At 40.8% G+C, this 20431-nt stretch overlaps 1 protein-coding gene across 4 annotated transcripts in view; it reads right to left on the reverse strand.

Annotated features, from left to right (window-relative positions):
- Positions 1–368: 368 nt before the first annotated feature.
- Positions 369–20431, reverse strand: part of cep350 (centrosomal protein 350) — a 31198-nt gene continuing 11135 nt past the window's right edge. For 2 of the 4 annotated variants that reach the window (XM_086047180.1, XM_086047181.1), the window contains exons 12-38: positions 19058–20025; positions 18789–18930; positions 18196–18317; positions 17982–18115; positions 17499–17643; positions 17165–17328; positions 16917–17027; positions 16722–16796; positions 16478–16596; positions 16299–16370; positions 15988–16193; positions 15676–15866; positions 15190–15468; positions 14951–15100; positions 14675–14835; positions 9916–10154; positions 9345–9535; positions 9025–9166; positions 8360–8520; positions 8134–8267; positions 8000–8052; positions 6235–7910; positions 4871–5407; positions 3711–3857; positions 3494–3616; positions 2483–2725; positions 369–2278 (exon numbers count right to left, since the gene is read on the reverse strand). In XM_086047180.1, the coding sequence (XP_085903306.1) occupies positions 2570–2725; positions 3494–3616; positions 3711–3857; positions 4871–5407; positions 6235–7910; positions 8000–8052; positions 8134–8267; positions 8360–8520; positions 9025–9166; positions 9345–9535; positions 9916–10154; positions 14675–14835; positions 14951–15100; positions 15190–15468; positions 15676–15866; positions 15988–16193; positions 16299–16370; positions 16478–16596; positions 16722–16796; positions 16917–17027; positions 17165–17328; positions 17499–17643; positions 17982–18115; positions 18196–18317; positions 18789–18930; positions 19058–20025 (6598 nt within the window). In that variant the 3' untranslated portion in view covers positions 369–2278; positions 2483–2569. Of the gene's footprint in view, positions 2279–2482; positions 2726–3493; positions 3617–3710; positions 3858–4870; positions 5408–6234; positions 7911–7999; positions 8053–8133; positions 8268–8359; positions 8521–9024; positions 9167–9344; positions 9536–9915; positions 10155–11709; positions 11833–14674; positions 14836–14950; positions 15101–15189; positions 15469–15675; positions 15867–15987; positions 16194–16298; positions 16371–16477; positions 16597–16721; positions 16797–16916; positions 17028–17164; positions 17329–17498; positions 17644–17981; positions 18116–18195; positions 18318–18788; positions 18931–19057; positions 20026–20431 lie in introns of all 4 variants that reach the window. The other 2 variants (XM_086047183.1, XM_086047182.1) reach the window with 2 other exon arrangements.

The following is a 20431-nucleotide window of genomic DNA, read 5'->3' on the forward strand; positions in this document are numbered from 1 at the left end:
ACAGAAATAAACATGTCACTTGTGAAGGAATTTCACATCTTGTACATTAAATACCACATTGGTGAGGTAAACCCTGCATACACACTTCCACAGTGCACACCCATATGATTAGGTGCACAGTGTAATGAGATCCAGTAACAAGAGTGGTATAAAAAAAAAAAACAACAAAAAAAATTAAAAGAAAACAGCATTTACAAAGATAACGCTCTGTCTATTTTGAATGGCCATCAGTTATTAGACAATGATTATTGTCATGGTTGTAAGTGAACTGCATTAGATTTTTGATTTGGCTACAAGAGCATTGCAAACATTGACATTGATGTGCAAATGTTTAAAAAAAAAAAAAAAACATACACTGCTACAGAGCATTGCTTTACAAAGCTTTATTTACAGTTCCGAAGTCTACAAATATTATGTACATGTTTGCAAAGTAAACCGTTCATTCGCCAACAATCACTGAGGTTCCAGAAATTGAGGATCTGATAGGCTACATTATATTTACACCCAAAAAAGTATTGTACAAGCCAAGTGCACTTGGTGCACACTCACAGCATATTAATATAAATATTTATTGACATTTCAAACAATAAAAAGGGGAAATTGGCGGGATGGGGGTTGATTTAATAAATCTAACTAGGACCAAAAGTTGATTCAATTCCTGCTTCAGAGAAGAAAAGGCTCCCCTCTACACCAAGACAATGAAAGTATTAGACGGGAGCTCTAAAAAGGTGTTCACTGTTCAGTCTACTACATGAAGCACTGCATAGTTACAACAGAGAAGGTTACTTTCTCCAATATACAATCAATCAATTCAAGAAGACAATCTGGGAGAGTTCATGTTGGCGTCACATTTTTGGTACATTATCTAACCAGTGACTATAAAAAAACAAACCAAAACCATTGAGGGTAGAAACAGGTTTAAGTTAAGGTCACTTCATCTTAAAATGAGTCAGAAAGGAAAGCGCTATCTTGCCCATAACAAGCTTGAAAAAAATTACTTGATCAAAATAAGGTCACACCGAGGCCTGCAGAAAGAGAGACGGCATGTTCCTGAAAAATCAATTGGAGAGTCATTACTGTGTCATAGTAAGCGCTCTCAACTGTGTCTACGTACATCAGGCTGAGGCACAAAAACATGAGAAGGTTAAAAACAAACAGTAAGCTTGGACACATCAGGAGCGATAAGGCCCAAACTCAAGTCACGAGGCTGTACTTTGTACACCAGTTAAGAGCAGAAAAGGATCGAGGATTAAAAAGGATCACTTACAGCAGTTGGAAAAACATTCAAGGGAGGTCCAAAACATGATGAGCCATCAAACACAGTCTTCTTACAACGTAAAGAGGCACTTGAACTGAAGGTTGACCGTCGTCACCTGGCAACGTTCTTAAATGTTTCGCAGCGCTGAGGATGAGACACTGTGCTAACCAAGCGTGCACTTTGGGAAAAGCAGGTGTTCTCTTATGTCGTAGAAAGGAAAAACACGACGAATGAGAATGAGGCTCAAATCCAGCATCTTAGTACCGGAGTACATTACGTTATTCTTTTTTGTGTCCCACTTTCACAGTGTATGCTCACATGTGGTGTGTCTGCTTGAGATAATCCTACACCTGCTGTATATTGGTAAACAGAAACAAATAAGAATTGCCTGAAAAGTCTTAAAAGGAAATCAGTAGTATTTTACTTGCAGGCTGTATGGAAACTCCCATTAACACACAGTGTTGATATTAACACACAGCACAAAAGTGGGACACAATTATCATTGTGACTCTTAAATAGTAAAAATTTTCTTTTCATTCTCTTAAATCTCTTGACATAAAGTCTATTGCCACGTTCATATTACTTGTGCTTTTACAACTACCGGTACATTAAAACTCTCCTTTTATATTTTGACAGGATAATCCACAATACCAGAGTATACTTCCTCTCCTATTCATTTTTTTTCTTTTTACAAAATAAAATAGCTTTGTTTTCCAGAATATCGTATCAGATCAGTGACACATTTACTGTTACTGAAATTAAACGTACATTATAAGATGCCAAAGTTGTAATTCCAACATGTCTTGTAGGAAAACGAGCAAAGAAGAAAAGGGAGCATAACTGACAGCAAGGTGGGTTTGAGGCAAATGTCTCACCCTGACACACAATGACTTGTAATAAAAAAGAAAAAGAAAAATGACATCACTGATTGTAGTGTAGATTGTATAAAAGAAAATGTGCCACTGATCACTGTTCACTTACATTAGTTGCTATGTATATGTGTGTGTGATATATATATATATATATATATATATATATATATATATATATATATATATATATATATATATATATATATACACACACACATATATATATATATATATATATATATATGTGTGTGTGTATGTGTGTGTGTATATATATATATATATATATATATATATATATATATATATATATATATATATATATATATATATATACATACACACATACATACACATATATATATGTTTTTTGTTGTTTATCGGCCTCTTATTACTTTTTCAAATGCTTGTACGCATTTACTACATTTAAAGTGGATTTCATTCAACTGACGGCAGCCCTCTTGGCGATCAGACTCAGCGAGTGCGCGGTGTCCTTCAGCAACATGTCGAAGATGCTGTCTGCCAGCTGCATCTTGACTGACAGCTCATCTTGTTCATAGCAGACCCACTGAGCCTCCTCCTCGTGGAGCTCCTGAACCTGCAAATACACAGAGCAGAGGTTGGGGTGCAACGAAGTGTGTTTCAAGAATTACTCCTTAAACAATTGATTCTGAATGATAAGGTGTCTGTGCCATGAGCAAACTTTCAGTTTTACCCATATGAGCTGCAAGGTTAGTCACCAGAAACAAAACTTTTATAAACAGTTATCAATGAGGTGCTTAGCTGCTATAGTGTTTCCCACTTTATTAAAATTTTAAATATATATATATTTGTATTTATAAACTTTATTGGAAGCTATTTATTTCGTTTTTCCTCATCACTTAATTTTAGAAAGCCACCTTTTTGCTGTGATAAAATCCAGTTACACTGAACCCTACATATTCGTAATTCAGCATTACCAAATTTGCAAATCCACATTATTTGCTAAAAACCTAGTGTACTGTATTTGAAGTTTTGTGCTCGGGCCATAAAATAAATAAATAAAATTATTACTTTAGCACCATCTGGGGGAATCTCTGTGTAATTACATGTAATTCCTTTAGAAGTGTTTGGCAACGTCCTGTGTTGTGGGCGGTCCTTGAATGCACCTTGTGCACAGTCAAACTAAAAACGAAGTATGTTTCTGCTTTTCTCCCGATGAAGCCACTAATAGCCTAAATAGTCTACTGTGTGGGACTGCCAAAAGGTTGCGTTTAATGACATAATTGTGTAAAGAGAGCTAGAGAGCATATGTGTTTGCCCATTTGTGATTATAATTGGGCAATTCATTATTCTTCAGGCTAGTATGCTAATTGTGTGTACTTACCAGTATTTGATCAACTCTGTCTCGTTTCTTTCGTCCGAATTTCAGCATTTTCTGCCAGTCAAACTTTTTACTCTTGTTTTTGGCCAAACCGTAAAGTTTTAGAACTTCTTCTGTGACAAATTCCTGAACAACAGACAATAAAAGGTACTTGAATTTTGGGAGGAACAATGTTTAGGACGTATGTGTGGTGGCGTTTTGGAGGCAAATCAAATCATACCTGCACTTTATTGAGGTCTCCTGGCGTCTTGACTCTGTGGGAAAAGGTGGGTCGTACTCGCTGTGGCTTAGCCCACTCAGGCTGATTGGCATTGGGGTCTTCAGCGTAGATTTCCTGGAGGATTTCCCACGTCAAGTCATACACAGCCTGTGGGAATACAGGTGTTTTGTTATATATTTGTTTGTATACAATAGTTTTGTTTGGTAGTCATGCACAAGAGAATGATGTCTACTTTAAATAACTTCAGTTTGTGGGCGTGTGCATGTGACCTACTAAAGTTGCTATCTTAGAAAGAGCCTTAATAACGGGCACCAATTGTGTGTCGATCCACTCGAACAGATTGTGTACCGTTATAACTCTGACCCATATAAATGTATGATTGCCTTATATGATCACATATACACAACAAATTGATAGGTAGCTAGCTTTGAAATTAGAAGCCGGTGAGTAATTATTTGTTCAATTATTTTCCAAATTATTTTAAAGGGGAGGATTGATTACAAATAACACATTGCAGTATCTCATATCTCTGTGTTGTTAAAAGTGAAAACAACTTGCAAGAAACGTGAAGTTGATGCACATGATTTGCCTTTGTGGGCCACATCAAATGAGGTTGCGGGCCGGATCTGGCCCCCGGCCCTTGAATTTGACACCCGTATAGACGACTCATTTTGCCTGAGCCGCCCACTCGGCAAAAAGACCACAATCAGCTTTAAGGACAGCGGTGCTGGTTAGCGCTATCTTTTAAATACCGTTTCTAACAATCAAGTTTTTTTGTACATGTAAATCTTTACTAAATTAAGTCCAAAGTCGTCTTTTGTTAGCTGCCGAATTCCAAAAATGGGTCTGCGAGCGAGCCCTTTTGAATTTTTGCGAATTGTGATGTCACAACATGCTAATTTCAGAACGACTAAAAAATAGGTTGTTGTAAATGGAAATTTAATTCTTGATCCTTGGGGATTTTGATGGAAGGACATCACATATACATTATTTAAACACCCGGGGAACTGTTTTAGATTACCAAAGAAATTGCATCTCTTCTTTAGGACAACCATAACCTTTGTTTCTTTTAATACTACAGTGCAAATCCAGTTTGCAGTAATTCAGCAGAAACGAAGCACAAGTGTTGCGTGCAGTTTGTAGCTGTTTTTTTGTTTCACCTGTTTGTAGCTGCGGATGGAGAGGGCCTCCTGGTCTTCCGTGCTGTCCTCAACACCCAAAAACTCTTGGGAAGGTTTGGGGCAGGCCATATGTGATAGTGAAACCCTTCCTTCCTTTGTAAGCCCACAGCTCTTCCAGATCTCCTGAATGGCAACATGGACCATCTTTTCTACCTCGCCAGCTGAGTGGGGCACCAGCATGACAGGTTGTTCTGGCAGTTTAGGAGGTAGGGGAAGAGGGAGTGCGGGTCTTGGCGGTGTCTTCGCTGACTGCTCCCCAACTGGGTGCGATACCAGTTCCCTCAGGGGATCTTCGGCCGAGGTATCAGTACTTCCCACACCAACTCCCAGCCTTGTCTCGTTGTCCTTCTGCTTCTGTTGGAGTCGCTGCTGTTCCCTACGTGAGCTGAGGCCAAAGTCCTCATCAAACCAATCCTGATCATCACCTAGCTCGTCCAGCAGATCACGGTTCAGTTCCAGCTCAGCAAGTCGCTTAGCAAGCTCTTCCTGTCCACTGGCCCCCAAAATTGGACTTTCCTGTTGTAAAAGAAAAATGCTTTTATACATTCTGCTATTCTTTCCACGCTCAATTAGATACAAGATCATCATGACATTGGACTTTGGTTGAAAATAAAATCAATAGGAAAGGGCAAATCAACAAGTTCTATTTGTCAGTCTGTTACGTCTCAAAATTACTCTTTGACACTGTTATTCAACCATCAAAGCACCATCTTTCATAGGTTTCGACATCACTTATTCAAGTAAAATCACTCGCTTAGTCAGCCCTGCATCTGACCAAAAGGGAAGGAAGGGAAACGGTTGAGCTTTGAGTTCCTATCACTGTTTACTCTATTATAGTAGATATACATGCGTACTATAATGACACCCAACACAGCACCTGCCTTTCCAAAGATAGTAATGGTCAGAATTAAGAATATTTTTACTAGTGTAGTTGTAGTGTACTTTGTACAGGAGGCATTTTGAATATTTGGCCCTATAGTATAGCTAAGTAGGTAACAACTATTAAATACACACCTCAGTTTGTTAATCAAAAGTGAGGATCATTCATTTGACATATTTAACAAGCGGCAGAATTAAAAAACAGCTCTTGTAATTGATCCCATCTGATTGTGTGGGTGTTGGGAATAAGTAGTGAGCGAGCTTCATTGCCTACATGGACAGCTAATATTGGGAATTTTGAGTGTTAAATTCAAAGCTACTCCGCTTTCATCCTGCATATTGTAACTGGTGACTTGTCCACTTTCTGGAACACACTCATCAACTCGACATTTGACACATTAAAATTTTCGGTCATTACAATCACATTTTAATTTCAATTTATTGAGGTGTAGAATCTGACTCACCGGTCGGTTACAAAACTCTGGCGAGGACGGCTCATCTTCGGGAACAAAGGAAGATAGACCATCATGTGGTTCCAATAATGAAACGAGTCCTTGTTCCTCTGTCTCAAAGACCATGCCTCGGTTCATCTGATTGGAAGCTTCAATTTTCTGCTCTTTAGCCCTTTTGATCTGAACCAAATGCTGAACGGTGTCAATCACAACGTTATTTAGTAGTTTGTCTGCTAATGTGTCTGGAGAAATATGATCCTTCTGCACGTCCTTGTGATCACCACTTTCATGGGAAACCTCCGAAAATATCAACTGGTTATCTGGGCCGACCTCTTCCTTCTCAGCTACTGCAGAAATCTCCTGACTATATGGTGGCACATGCTGCTCTAGTGTGTCGTCTTTCTCAGATATTGCAGAAATCCCTTGACTCTGTGTTGGTGTGGACTGGTCAAGAGAGTTGTCCTTCTCACTGATGGGAATTTCTTGACTACTTGGAGGCGTGTACTGATCCAGCACATTTTCTTCCTGGAGTATGTCGGTTATCTCCTGACCATTCTGTGGTCTGGATTGGTTGTGAAGATGCGAATCGAGGTGTGTTTCATCGTTTGGTAGCCCCTGGCTATTGAGGTTTTGCTCTAGATTAGTTGCTATATCTGTGAACTCTACCAATACATCATTATGAGAGGTTTCTTCACTTCCCTCCAGAATTTGAATCTTTTCCGATATATCATCTTCACTTTTATGTTCATCCATACATGGTCCTGACGCGACATCAGAGTACGAGTCGTCGCGTCCTGCAGATTCTGTGAAGATCTCAAACTTGTCGGACAGATGAGTGATCTTTTCAGGAGGAGCAAAGATCCCATGACGTTCTTGGCACTCAAAGTATACAACTCCATTGTAGGTGCCGCAGTTGCTCCCCTCAGACTTGTCTAACTCCACACCGGCCCAAAAGCCCCCAGCAAAGCTGGTGGAACCTTTAAACCGTAGTGTCCCGGGTTGGACGTTACCAACTAGAACACGGTCCCCGATGTTAAAACTCGGCATTTCATCTATAGTCAGGGGGAGAGGGCTGTGAGGGTGAGAGATGGGTGCTGGGGAGATGGAATTCATGCTCTGATTGTCATTGTTAGATTCTTCGGTTCGTTGAAAATCTAGTAGTCGACCAGATTCATGGCTTGCACCACTAGTAACAGAATAATGACTCAAGTCTTCAGCAATCTCCTCTTCAATCTCTTCATCTTGACTGGTCAACTTGATTTCAGTATGGCAAACAGAGTCCATCTTGGAAATAGGCTGCCCCTTCCTAGGTGAAGAATGCACCGATGACTCAAAGTCATCTTGGTAATCCGTCAGAGGAGAAGAAGCCGGGACATCCCTTATCGGTGCCTCTTTCACTGAGGAGATGATGTCCAAATCCAGCCTGCAGGAATGGTCAATGGATGGGGGGTTGTCATTAGCGTGTGAGATGAGGTCCGCTACAGCAGAATGTGATTCCAACGCAGTGTCATCCTTCTCAGACTCTATTATTTGTGAATGGGCATCTTCAGTAGAAGGTCTTAAAGTAGAGTCGGGTGACTGACACGTCTCCTGACCCGAGGTCAGGATATCTGGACCGCCATGTACAGGGGATGGAGACACAGCTTCAACATTGAGCTCTTCAGATGCCGAGGTGGATCTATTATGACCTAAATGAAGGAGAGACATTTGTCATAAATGTAGTCAAAATACGTCAGTTTTGTCTCAATAAACAATTATGAAAAGAGGAAAAACTTACTTTGGTGGAGTGATGAATTTAGCCCCATAGTAGGTATTTCACTTGTTTCAGACCTGAAAATATTATGGATTTAGTTAGGTTTAGTTTCTAGCAGGTTTATAATAATGAATGTTATTGATTACAAATGTGCGTACCTTTTGACAGGAGATATGGAGCCTGATTGACCTTCAACTAAGGTGGAATTTTTCTTCGGAGACTTGCTATGAGGGGTTGGCACAGGTTCTTTGTTTAGTTCTGCCGTAGTTTTTCCAATGTAGTTGTCATAGCTCTGAAAATAAAAGGATAGACAACAAAAATATGACTCTGTCAGGAAAAAACACAAACGGCAAACACTGCACCAGAATAAAATGCATAATTTACCTCCAGTTGTTTCAGCAGGCTGGCTTCTTGTGCCTTCAGGCGCTCCTTATGCCTCATCTTCTGCTGCCTCTTGAGCTGACTCGCCATTGACTTGCGTTTTCTCAGCTCCTCTTTCAGGGCCTTGATTCGGCTCTCTATGTCACTCTGCTCTGAAATGGGTTCTGAAAAGCAAATGCAAAAAATACCTCACAGATTGTGCGAGCAAAATCAGACCTCTGTGATTAGCAAAGTGTAATCCAACTTGGTCCCACTCGAATCTAAACCTAATTCTTTAGGGATTAGTGTATGTTTTCTTTATGTCTAAAGTTCACTTTTAAGCTACTTGTCAAACTAGTTCTGCATAATGCAATAATAGAAACTCATTTAGAGTTACACTCACGATTGAGTTTGTTGATAAAACCAAATCAATTTGGTGCTTTGGTAAATTTATTTACCCATTATTATTTTTTGTACTGAGTGAAACACGTGATCTCTTTTCCTGCTGCACAGTGGAAATTGCTTGCACCATCACCCTGCAACTGACTACACAATGCAAGCTAGGCAGCTTCGTTATGCTCACCCTTTCCACTTGCCCTCTTCCAACTTCTTGGAGCGACATTAAAGCTATCATACTGCGCTCAGGTTGCAATGCTTACATGCCTGAGTTGTGTTGTTAACAAACTCACCCGTCTGTGAAGCCATAGGTGTTTCTGTGGGCCTATTTGGGGCCTGCTTGGACATTTGGAAGGAAGAGTGAAGCTGCATCTTGCTAGCACTGCTCATATCAGAGGGAGAGGCACGATTGTGGCTGCCTTTGACTGGAGAAGACTGAAACGACAGTTATGACAGTTGTTTATCAATTTCGAATGATAATATCAGTGTGCAACAACTTTAAGTAAGTACCAAAATGCTGCATCAAAATGCCTATGCAGCATTTTGTTACTTATGTTAACAGACATCCAATGTGAAGAAAATCTTAAGAGTAACTAAATGCATTTGTGCAAACCTGTTTGCTGAGTGTGAGGGAAGCAAAGTCCTCGATGTAATTTGTAGGGCTGCTCAAGTTAGAGGCAAGTGTAATTTCAGCCACTGATGCAGGTTGTGCTGAGGATGGACTTCTTGGTTCCTGGCAGTGTCCTTCTGTTTGTATACTGCACTCGGATGTTGCTGAGGAATAATCGTCCTCAGTCACATACTCTGAAAATAAAACCACACGAAGAATAGTCAATTTTTTTCCCCTAGTATAACGTCAGATGCTTTTGTATTAGACAAATTACACTGGTCAACAAATGTTTACAACATTTTTTAATCAGAGATAGAAGTAAACTTTTCTAGATGCTGTGATGATGCCGAATTTGCCCTCGTTTTTCATATTTAGTAATATTTATGAATTAAACGTTATGTATCGGCAACAAGTAGATTTTTTTCCTTCTAGAAAAAAAAGTAAAGCCATTCTTAAATTTAGTGTTAAAAACACATTCAGAGACACAAAGAATCTCTGATTAAAATTTACTGTTGACCAGTGTTGTTGATATTAATCACAAGTCACTTATTTGACAATTAAAGAATTTGATCACCTTTCTCACTAAGTGCTCTTGGTTTGGAGTTTCGATGGTGACTGGACTTGGGGATAATTTTCGAGATTGCCTTGCTCCGATTCTCCGATATGACGCTGCTCTCTCCCCAACTAGCCAGGGCCTCTTTTTCTATCCTTCGGACCTCTGCCTCCTCTTGATCAAGACGCTTTTTCCACTGCAGCAGCTCCTCAGCGTGATGACGCCTCTGCATCAACTGCTGCTCCCGTTTAGTCAGGAATCTAATAGGTGGATGGTAGGAATAATGCAAAAGAACAATGCAACGAAGAAGTGGAGGGAAAGAAAGGAGAAAAATTAAGATGTGATTACAGACAGAAGAAATATGGGAGTTAGTTTTTCAAACCAGGAAAATGGTAATGAACAAGGTACAATTTAGGAGAAAGACGTTTTTGCATAGCGAAAAGTTCAAGGCAGGCAGGTTCAAATCACCAAGACAACCGTTTTCACAGCAAACTCACTTCAGACATGCTTTACATTGTCTACAAGTATTTCTCCAACTACTCAGTCATACGAGTGAGGAAGACCCAACGGTGATTACAGAGTAGCAAGAAAAAAAACAGCTGATTTGAGAAACAAATGGAATCCCTGAGATAATGTAAGCATAAATACACATTTAGTAAAATTGTTTGCATAACGGTTGTGTCAGGCTGAAACAATCTGTTAAAATTTCGAAAAATTCATATTATTTTCACAAATCAATGCTGATCAGTCCCCACGTGGGTATTTTATTTTTATTTCAAAATTATTGACCAATATAAAGTGTTGAAAATTGCTTGCGCTCTTTGACGATGGAATGTTAAAAGCTCAACAACCCTGTTTTTTTTCATTTCAGTGTTTATTTACCGTGACCAATTGAAAGTACTTTACTGTAAAAAATATAAAGGCTCCCAGTCTGGTACAGAAGTTGGTTCATGTGGCGACTCAATGACACAAATGCTGTTACGCCTATTTATTCTTCATCTAATTTAAAGGTTATTCTATTCTCCTAATTCAAACTGACGACAGATCAGACACTGAAGAATCATCAGCCATTTCTCTTACAGAAAATGGCTTTATACTTATTAGCCCAAGCTGTGCAACAGTTACCCAATAGCGGGACAATTAAGATAGATTGGGTTCATTAACGAGAGATACGACTACCTTTGCTCCACTCTTTGTAAAATTAATTCTTTTAATTCCATTCGACAGTGTGGTTTAATTTAAAACCTTTTGTATTAATGACTACCACAGTTGGAGTATAAACAAATTGAATCTGCAACTCTTGTAAAACCTGTAACCCGAGAAGGAAAATGGATGGTTTAAATTCAACACCACAGAAACGAGTACAGATTGCAGAATGCAGTCAAGATTTCCCATCCATCAAGGAAAGGTACAATGAAAATATGCATAACCTTTGACCTTCAGTCAGCCACTGCCCATTACTAGACTCGCTTTAGAAAGGTAGTGTGTGACTACATTTAGTATCTTAGAAAACGTTTTAAAATCCAGCGTGAAGTTGTCAAAAGTTTCGCTTATTTCAACACATCTTTCCTTGGACATTTAAAACACCACAAATGCCATCCTGCACAGAAAAAAAAAAAAAAAAACTTGAAACCTCAGAAACCCCAAACTCATCACATCAGACATCATTCTCCACCACATCCTTGTGAGGGCCCAGTGCCAGTGTTGAACAGAAGCTTTTCCATTGGAAGAGGGAGGAGGGTGAATGTGAGTTGTGGGCGGGGGCCCACGCTAGGTGCAAGTGCGGCGGAATATGTAGGGAGAACTACACAGTACCTGTCCAACTGGTTGTAGATAAAGAGCTGGAATTTAGGATGAAGGTTGGGAAGACAGACACTAAGGGAGGCCCAGTGCTGGGCCGTGAACACAGAGAAGAAGCAGTGGACGGGAGAACAGTGTCTATAACACACAAACATGCAACAAAGCCAACAAATCAAACACACACACACACACACACGGGATAGGTAGGAGAAACAAAAAGTGAATGGAATTGACAAAAAAGCAAAACAAGGGGACAAAGGGAAAGAAACAAGTAGGGGAGAGAGAGGGAGAGAAAAGAACCACATGAGCGCGTGTTTTGAGTGTTTTGTTGGAAACAGTCAACTGCCCGCTGGAGTACAGTTATTTTTCAATTGTTGAGGCATGCATTAATCATAAACGTGTTTGCACAATTTTATGCACAAAAGGGGCCGCCATGGTGGTTTCGGGAGGATGCATATTAGAAACGGCGATAAATCTATGAAATTGAGGGAAAGTGATTGTTAGTTTGTTATTTTAGACACAGTCCACAAAGGTGAGGAAGCAATGAGCAAAAGCAGGCCAGTGGTCATAAAATAACACAAGAATAATTCATTCTAAGAGGATCATGGGCAAGAACAAAGCTCCCCAATAAAAGATTGACCAATGTCAGTACTGTTTGTTTTATCTGTTACAATATTTCCAAATACATATTAATTACCATTCATGTAAGTTAATGCTCTACAGGTAACTGCAAGGCTAATATCGCCTAGCTAAAAGAGCCACAATGACAGCAGTGAAAGGTGAAGTCTTGTATTGCAGAAAAAATAAACCCAAGTATTTTAACTACTCGGCTGTGAAAGACTCTGCAATCACATGACCTAAATTGGTAGCCAAGACAAAAAGCCAGATTAATTCCAATCACATGCAGCTACTGGTCAACAAAAACAAGTAAGAACAGAAAGAATTAGGGAAGCACCGATACCACTTTTCAGACCGAGTACAAGTACTTACATTTGAGTACTCATTGATATCAAGTAAAGATAATCGATAATGCCATTAAGCCTCGCAATGGACTATACATGCACCATCGCCGCAAGTGGGATATGACGGCGTGCTAACCTCCGGTCGCTAGTCTAATGAGTAGCGATATCATTGATAGCATCAAACTCTATATTATGTACTTGCTGTCTCTTGGAATAATGTCACGTTACTGTAAAATAAGTATTACCATTGTAATTGCTCTAGTTATCCAAATATCGGCAAAGCAATCAAAGCACCATATCTGATTTATTGAGTCATTTGCTGGTTCACTGTACATGCAGGTCTGTAAGTACAAAGAGTTGCACGGCTTCTTATGACAAGCTAAATTCAACTTTGTTTATAGGGGACAAAAATAACCATTATAACAAAAAAAACCCCGGAATAAAATAAACTAAACTCTGTCACGTTCTATGGTGTGGATGCAGTCAAAATTGAGGTTCTAAAAACACAAGACAGCCAATAATAAAAAAAATAATAATAATGCCAAGTGTACATATGACTAACTGCAGAATGAGGATAAATGCTCCCACAGTTTGAGAGTTTCTTGATTCCCGTGCCTACAGCTTCATGACGAAGTGGCCGACGTCATCGCCTCGCTAGCCAGGTGCAGAGAAGGGACAGAGGGAGAGAGAAAGAGCGCAACTTCGTGACATGAGCGGAGAGAAATTGAAAGAGACGGACAGACTACCATTGCCATAGTGAAATTGTGTCGCCGAATGTATGAACTTTCCATCTCCTCCAGCTCACTGTTCGACACATTCAAATAAGAAGGTCAGTTGAATCGCTGAACATAACGGCCGGCGCACCAAAGAGTCTGCTGGAGGAGCTATTTCTTTGTCTTTAAGAAGTCACACCTTGGGATGACATTTCCACCTTCAAAAGAACCAGCTCCAAACTATTGAATATAGCAATTATACAAAACCACATTTAAATAATTAAGTTATTTCTCTAGCAGAGTAGGTAGGCGGCGTCCCAGTAGCTTGAAACAAGCAAAGACCGCAAGCACATAAATCGCTGCGCCTTTGTCCCGGAAAATGCTTAATGTTTTGCTGCAAGTATGGTCCACTGTAATGAAAATTATTATTTTTTTAATTAAATACTGTTAAAAAACAAAAACTTTTCTTAAAATTGGCATTTTTCACTCAAATTTAACACTATTTTAAAGTAGCAACTTGTCATTACAGTCGACCCCCAGCTGTTCGTAGGAGGTTGGGACGCGGCTCGCGGACGGTGAAAATCCGAATAACTGACGTTCATTGAAATGCATTGGGCAAAAAAAAAAAAAAAAATTCCCCACAATCTCCCAAAAATTCTTCTTCTTCTTAAAAAAAAAACAGCCTTTGTGACTACAGCAAGGCCGACTCGGCCGGAGCTGAGCAATGCGTAGCAGAGCGGATGACAGGGCTCAACAAACTTGATGCTTGCAAGACAACTCGCCACCAAAACTCGCACAGGGACGGCACTCTAGATCATCCATTTTGCATAGCAAAATTTGCAGTCAGCTTTAGCGGTGTCATCTGTTTTTACCTTACATTATCGCAACATGGTTGACATGGGTCCAGCCTGGAATGTATGTCAAGGTCAGAGTGGTTTTGATGTCGTAGTATCGGACCACTTTTACGAGTTCAAGTAAAGATGTAGGGTATCGCCACCAATACTGAAACTGGTATCAGTGCATCCCTAAAGAAAATAATTAAAATTCTGAACTTCTATCCTCCAACACAGTAGTAAGTGATCGTGAAAGCTGGCCTAGTCTAAAAAGGGGATCATGGAGCAAGCTTGTTTTCCCATCCACAACAAGAAAAAGAGTACGTGCTATTGAATGATTGTTAGTCTCAATTTGTTTTGTTTCTAATCAGGTTTTAGCTCTCAACACTCAGCGTTGATAATTCTAACAAAGATGAGGGAGGTTTCCAAAAACAAATTCAGTAAAAGTGTATTAATGAAAAAGAGCATTTACTTTTCATCCATGCGAGAACGCATCTTTTTGAGCTTCTGCATGATGCTGCTGGTCTCACTTGCAGAGACGGAAGGGGATGGCGATGGGGTGCGGCTGTCATCGGTAGGTCTCATGTTGGAAGGCGCTGCTTCTGACACCGGCGTTTCAGACACTAGAGAGTCCTTGGGAACAAATGGAAGACTTTTTTAAATTAAATTAGAGCAAAAAATTCTGATACGTTTTTCTTGACTAGGTGTTTATAGTCGATCACTGATGAATAACTGTTGTACTACTTACAGGCAGCACTTCACAACCAGCAGACTTGAGACGCTCTTTTAGTCTCTGTGTTGAGTTCCTCATTCGCTCAATCTCCTCTTGCTGCTTCAACAACAGCTGTTTTTCTTTCCTTGCTACTTTGTTTGCTTCTTGAAGACGCTTGATCTCGGCCTAGGGTAACAACATATTCAAAAAATGTAAGTGCGATAAGGTATGGGTCACTTGATTAGCATGCTTGTGTGATATTAACTGACAAGTACCTGTTCCTCCTGGAGTCTTAACAAAAGGCCCTTCTGCTTCTTCCTGATAGGTGGCAATTTGTCATCCTCGCCCTTGTTCCTCAGTTGCTTTTTCTGGTGCTCCAGCCACGCCAGCTCAGTTCTGATCTTTTCCTTGACAGCTTTCTGGCGTAGACGCAGCAGAGCATTCTGATGCTGCAGTCGCAGGTCCTCATCTTTCATGTGTTGACGCACCATGTCCATAGTGAACCGGGAGAAGCTGTCCTTTCCACCAGAAAAAGACATATTTGGATTCTGATGCTGTGGGAGAAAAAGCCAAATTATTTGAGGGTATGGTTCGGTAAACGAAACTCTAAACAGCACAAAAGCCAAGTTATACATTAACAAAACGAATGATAACACAGTAGAATTAGACGTGAGTGAGACAACACATTGTGAGTGAAGCGAAGCTCGGGCGTGCCCATTGAAGTGGCCACACAAAACTGTATGATAGAACAGGCCTCTCACCTTTGTAGCATGATGTGCCCCTGAGACCAAAGTTGTGTTGTCATCTGCAGCTTCATCATCTGAATTCTCGTGGCGGTGTGGCCTGTTCTCCAAAGAACTTCGACGGTGCACCTTAGACGGCAGCAGAGAGCTGAAGGAGCGCTCTTCCACCTCATCCTCCGTTCTCGACGAATCAAACTTGAAAGAGTACTCTGGGAGTACGAGACAAGCGTAGCGCAGTGTCCATTTTAAATCATGGTGGAACGCAAGAATACTGTTCAAATACAGAGTTGTGAGCTTCAATTTCACTGGGATATGATTTTTATGTGGTACCTTTGTCATCAGCTACAGAGGGGATGCTTTCACTGCAGAGGGAGTCATCCACAGTGGGACATTCCTCCTCTATTGAATTGCTGCCTGCTTCCCTCTCTGCCCGCTTGTCACCTTCTTTCTTCCATACCAATTCTGTTTCTTCTTTGTTCACCTCCTGGATATGTTCTGTGGATATGTGTGAAGGGCTGTTGGGACAGCTATCGTGTCTGAGGAAACGAGGGGGTGGGGTGGGGAGGATCGCAAGTTATTATTTGTTCCTCAGGTCCACTGTGATTTAGTGAGATTGGTGTTGTGTGAATGAGTGCTAGTACATGAGGTTGGGTCTTTGCACGGGTCGTGAGTCAGTATGACTGAGACTTCGACTTGATTCCTCTTTCTGGAAGCTGGAAGCAGATTCAATTCAAGTCCATGTTAGTTTTTATCTGTATAATATTATACCGTAGTTAATCAATGTATTGGTGAGCTAGGCCTTTTCCAGGAACGGTCTTACCTGTCAGAATCTGATTTGCTATGCTTGGACCGATGGTGCTCGGTCAGAAGCGAAGACTCAGGCGCAACAGCAGACACAGCAAGAGCTCCTTCGATCTGAGTCCGTGCTAGATCTGTCAACTGGAAGACACATAAAAAAGAAAATCCCATACTGATAACATATTGGGCACCTGTGTCTACACCGGGAATCTTGCATTCATCGTAGTGACCCCACAATCAATCAGCCGTGTCGAAGTATTGCTAACCTCTTTGATGTGACGTGCTGCTTCAGCCGTCTCTTTTTGAGTTAACACTAGTTTTTCCAGCAACTCCTCATGAGCCTGTCCAAAAAACAGGCCTTTTAAACAGGAATCTCTTCACATTTCTAACTGGTAAATTTTCACTGAGGAGAAAATAACAGATCAGCCGAGGAATGTTTTCGTATGAGCGTGAATTTGTACCCGCGCCGTTCTCTGCCTGTCTTCTTCCCGCTGCAGTTGGGCCTCCAAAGCCTTCCTTTCAGCCTGGATCTTCTGCTCATAAAGGTCATTCTCATATTCCTGCTGCTTGGCCTGTGACGTTTATAGAGAAATGCACACCGAGGTTGTCAGTTAACAAAAATTAAAGATCTTACGTGCGTAAAAGAATATATTAACATCATTAATGTGTGCATATTTTACAAAATAAATAGCCAAGGCCAAGACTTCACCTTGAGTATTTGTGTCAATGAAGCATTCTCCTGCTGGGCAAACGACACACCCATCAGCCTTTCCACGTCCCCTAGACGTCTCAAGGAATCATCTATGGACTCCTGGTACTGGAGCTCTGCTGTCATATGATGATGCAGGGCGGCAGGAGAATACTGAAGATTACCTGAGAGAAGGAATGGGGAAGAAGAGAAACTTGATGAGTGATGCTGACTCATCACTAACGAGGCTGGAAAAACAAAGAAACTCATTTGTCTAGCATTATTATGAACAAAAAGTCCCACCAAAGGATTAAAGCTATTTAATCTTTTATAAATGTTTGCAATAAGTGATTACCAGTTGGTCTGCTGCTGTTACTGGGCCCGACACTGAGGCCATTTCTTGGAGGTTCAGAGCAAAGATCTGCAGCTGGAGAAGAGTCCAGAAAGCCAGAAGGAGAAGTCATTCGTTCTCTTGATGGTGGAGACTTTTGATGCTTGGCCTGCAAAGTTAAGGGAACAGTTTAATGATGTGAGTAACAGTGATTACAATGGACAGGTAAATCACAAAAATTAATTGAATTCAAAAGCGTATTCACGGATGAGCCACGGATTAATACTCATCTGAAAGACCCAAAAGGTAATCACTGTGCACTTCCGAAGATTATTACAAGTTAGAAATACAGTACACTTAACAATGCAAATAGTAGTGCGATTGTGAGCAGCCAAATGTCAAATATCGGGGTTAATGACATAAATAATGCTGCATAAATTATGACTATTCTGAACAGAAATAAAAATGCTGCTTCGCTTTTAGCATTAAGGCAAATTCTGCACTAACCTGCGGAGACATGGGAAGACCCATCAGTCTCTCCACATCCTCGAGCTGCCTCAAAGATTCATCTATGGACTCGTGGTACTTGAGCTCTGCTGCCATATACTGCTGCAGGGCAGTAGGGGAATACTGGAGTTTACCTGAACAGAAAGGGAGAGTAGGAGACAATCAAAAAATAGACCAATAAAAAAAATGTTTGCCTGTAGCTCAGGTCTCTAACCATTTTTTCGAGAATCATTCTTGAGAGAGGCTGATGCTTGAGACAAACCCAAATCGGGAAAGGTTGTAGGAGAAGCCAGTCTTCCTTGGGATTGTGGAGACCTTTTACTTTCCATTGCCACACTAGAAGTGCAATACAGAAACATCACAAACCTATAATCAATCCATATGGCAATTACAAGAACAAGAACAATCTTTGCAACTATTTAGCTGAACGCTTGTAATTTCGGGGTTAATGCTAAATAAAGAATTTTAACACTCCACCAGAGGACAGGGTTGACCAAAGAAGAGAGCATCCATGGCATTACCTTTACCAAACTGCTCATGCTTTGATGAACCAAGCTTAGACAGGTACATTGGGATCTACAAATTATCAGTGACACCTCTACTGCACTTTTGAGCTGCTTTGCCAACAACAGAGGCCACAAATAGTATGAAGATGATAATTTGGGTGAAACAAAACTGAAGCAAAAAGAAATCCTAAATCTCAAATTGAAAATCCTCAATATATTCAAGAGGATATGTTACATGATCTGAGCTTTTCAACTATGGCATGAATGTCACCTGGTGGTCATTTTTTATTCATTCAATCACCTGTGTGGGCTGGAACCGTTCTTTGACTGTTGGCTAACGCCGCTGTTATCAAACGACACAAAGTCATCATCGTAGACTGCTGCGTCTCTGTGGGAGTCTCCAGATTGAAAGGAGCAAGGAGATGGAGAATTCCTGTCATTCACTGTGGGAGAAAGAAAAGAGAAATGCTCAGGTGTTTGTCAACTTTGCTAGTACAAGCACCATCCTTGCACTTCATCACAAATGGGCACTAGGCAGTGTCATACAAAGGTAATTCGGAGTAAACTAACCTTTAACATTGAAGTTCTTTAAGTAAATGTTGATTACACTGAAAGGGTCTCCTTTGTTCAACTCCTCCCAGGGCATTTTACTACTGTTCTGAGGCATTAACGGTGACGTAAGGGCCAAGCACTTGGCAGCTTCCTTCTGGAAGTCAGTGAGGCGTTGCACTTCCATTCTTGGACCAGTGCAGTCATTGGAGCAAAGTGTCAATCCTGGAACATGATTGTTGGGAGGGCTCATTTCATCCTTACTGAAGCTCCCCTCACTCAGGATGGTACCCTCACTGATAGAACTGCCACTTGAGTCATGTCGATTTGTCCTATTCTCCCTGTTGTCCTCAGCTGCTCCATAAGCTCTAATATGAGGCGTGTCAGCTGTTTTCTCTAAGCCATTGACTTTGTTCCTTTCAAGTCCATAGCTGCTAGCAGAGTGCTCTGTTCGATCAACTGTAATTTGATGTGGTTGCTCTTTGAAGGTGTGTAAATTTCGAGCTCCCGGAAGAGAGGCACTATTGTACGGACTAAGACCTGCGCTTGTTATAAGTCTTTGGATCCTCGATGTCAAGTCAGCATTTTCAAATGTGCCAGATCCAGGTGCCAAGCCTCTCTCATCAAGATCAGCCCAAGTGGACCTTGGGGCCAAAATATCCGCATCCAGAGACGTTGCCTCACCAAAGTTGATTCCCACCCGGGCAATCTGCCGGGCTTCACTCTCTATGCGATTAGAGAGAGAGATGGCTGTGGCCTTGAGGGCATCAATACGGGACCTCCTTGACTGAGACCAGGTGGGGGTTTCTGCGAGGGTGGGCTTGACGTCACCAGCTGCCACTGTGTTGGTCTCCTCCCTCAGAGGGTGAGAAAGGAGAGGGTCATAACTTGTACACCCTAATGCACCAGTGCTGGAGGCGCAGACAGACTGAACAGCTGGGCTGAGGTCAGGATTAAGTCTAGAAGTAACTCCAACATCCAAATCACCCCTAAAGCAGAAATGACAAAATAGATGTAAGCAGCTAGCCACAAGTCATTATAACTGTACAATTTATCTCCTGCAGACAGCATTGAAATACAACCCTTCGAAAGTAAATGTTGGAATACATTGGAAGTTCAAGGATTAATCAACAACTAATCTATTATCAAATGAATCAATATTTTTTTTGAAAAGCAATTAATAGGTTTAGAGAGCTTGTTTAATTCAAAACTGTCCGAGTCCTCTGAATTTAAGCCTCTTCAACAGTAAATATTAGACTTTACACTGATCTGATTGAGTGGATCAAAATCGGTTGATGTTGTGCATTTAATGCAAAATTTAAATAATCATTAGGTGCAGCCCTAGTTTAAAAAATAATCAACATTTGAGAAAAAGATGACATTGGGAGGGAAAAA

Source organism: Filicampus tigris, chromosome 12, assembly GCF_054856515.1.
Source record: "Filicampus tigris isolate MCC_2025a chromosome 12, RoL_Ftig_1.0, whole genome shotgun sequence".
In the NCBI taxonomy this organism is placed as follows: Eukaryota; Metazoa; Chordata; class Actinopteri; order Syngnathiformes; family Syngnathidae; genus Filicampus; species Filicampus tigris.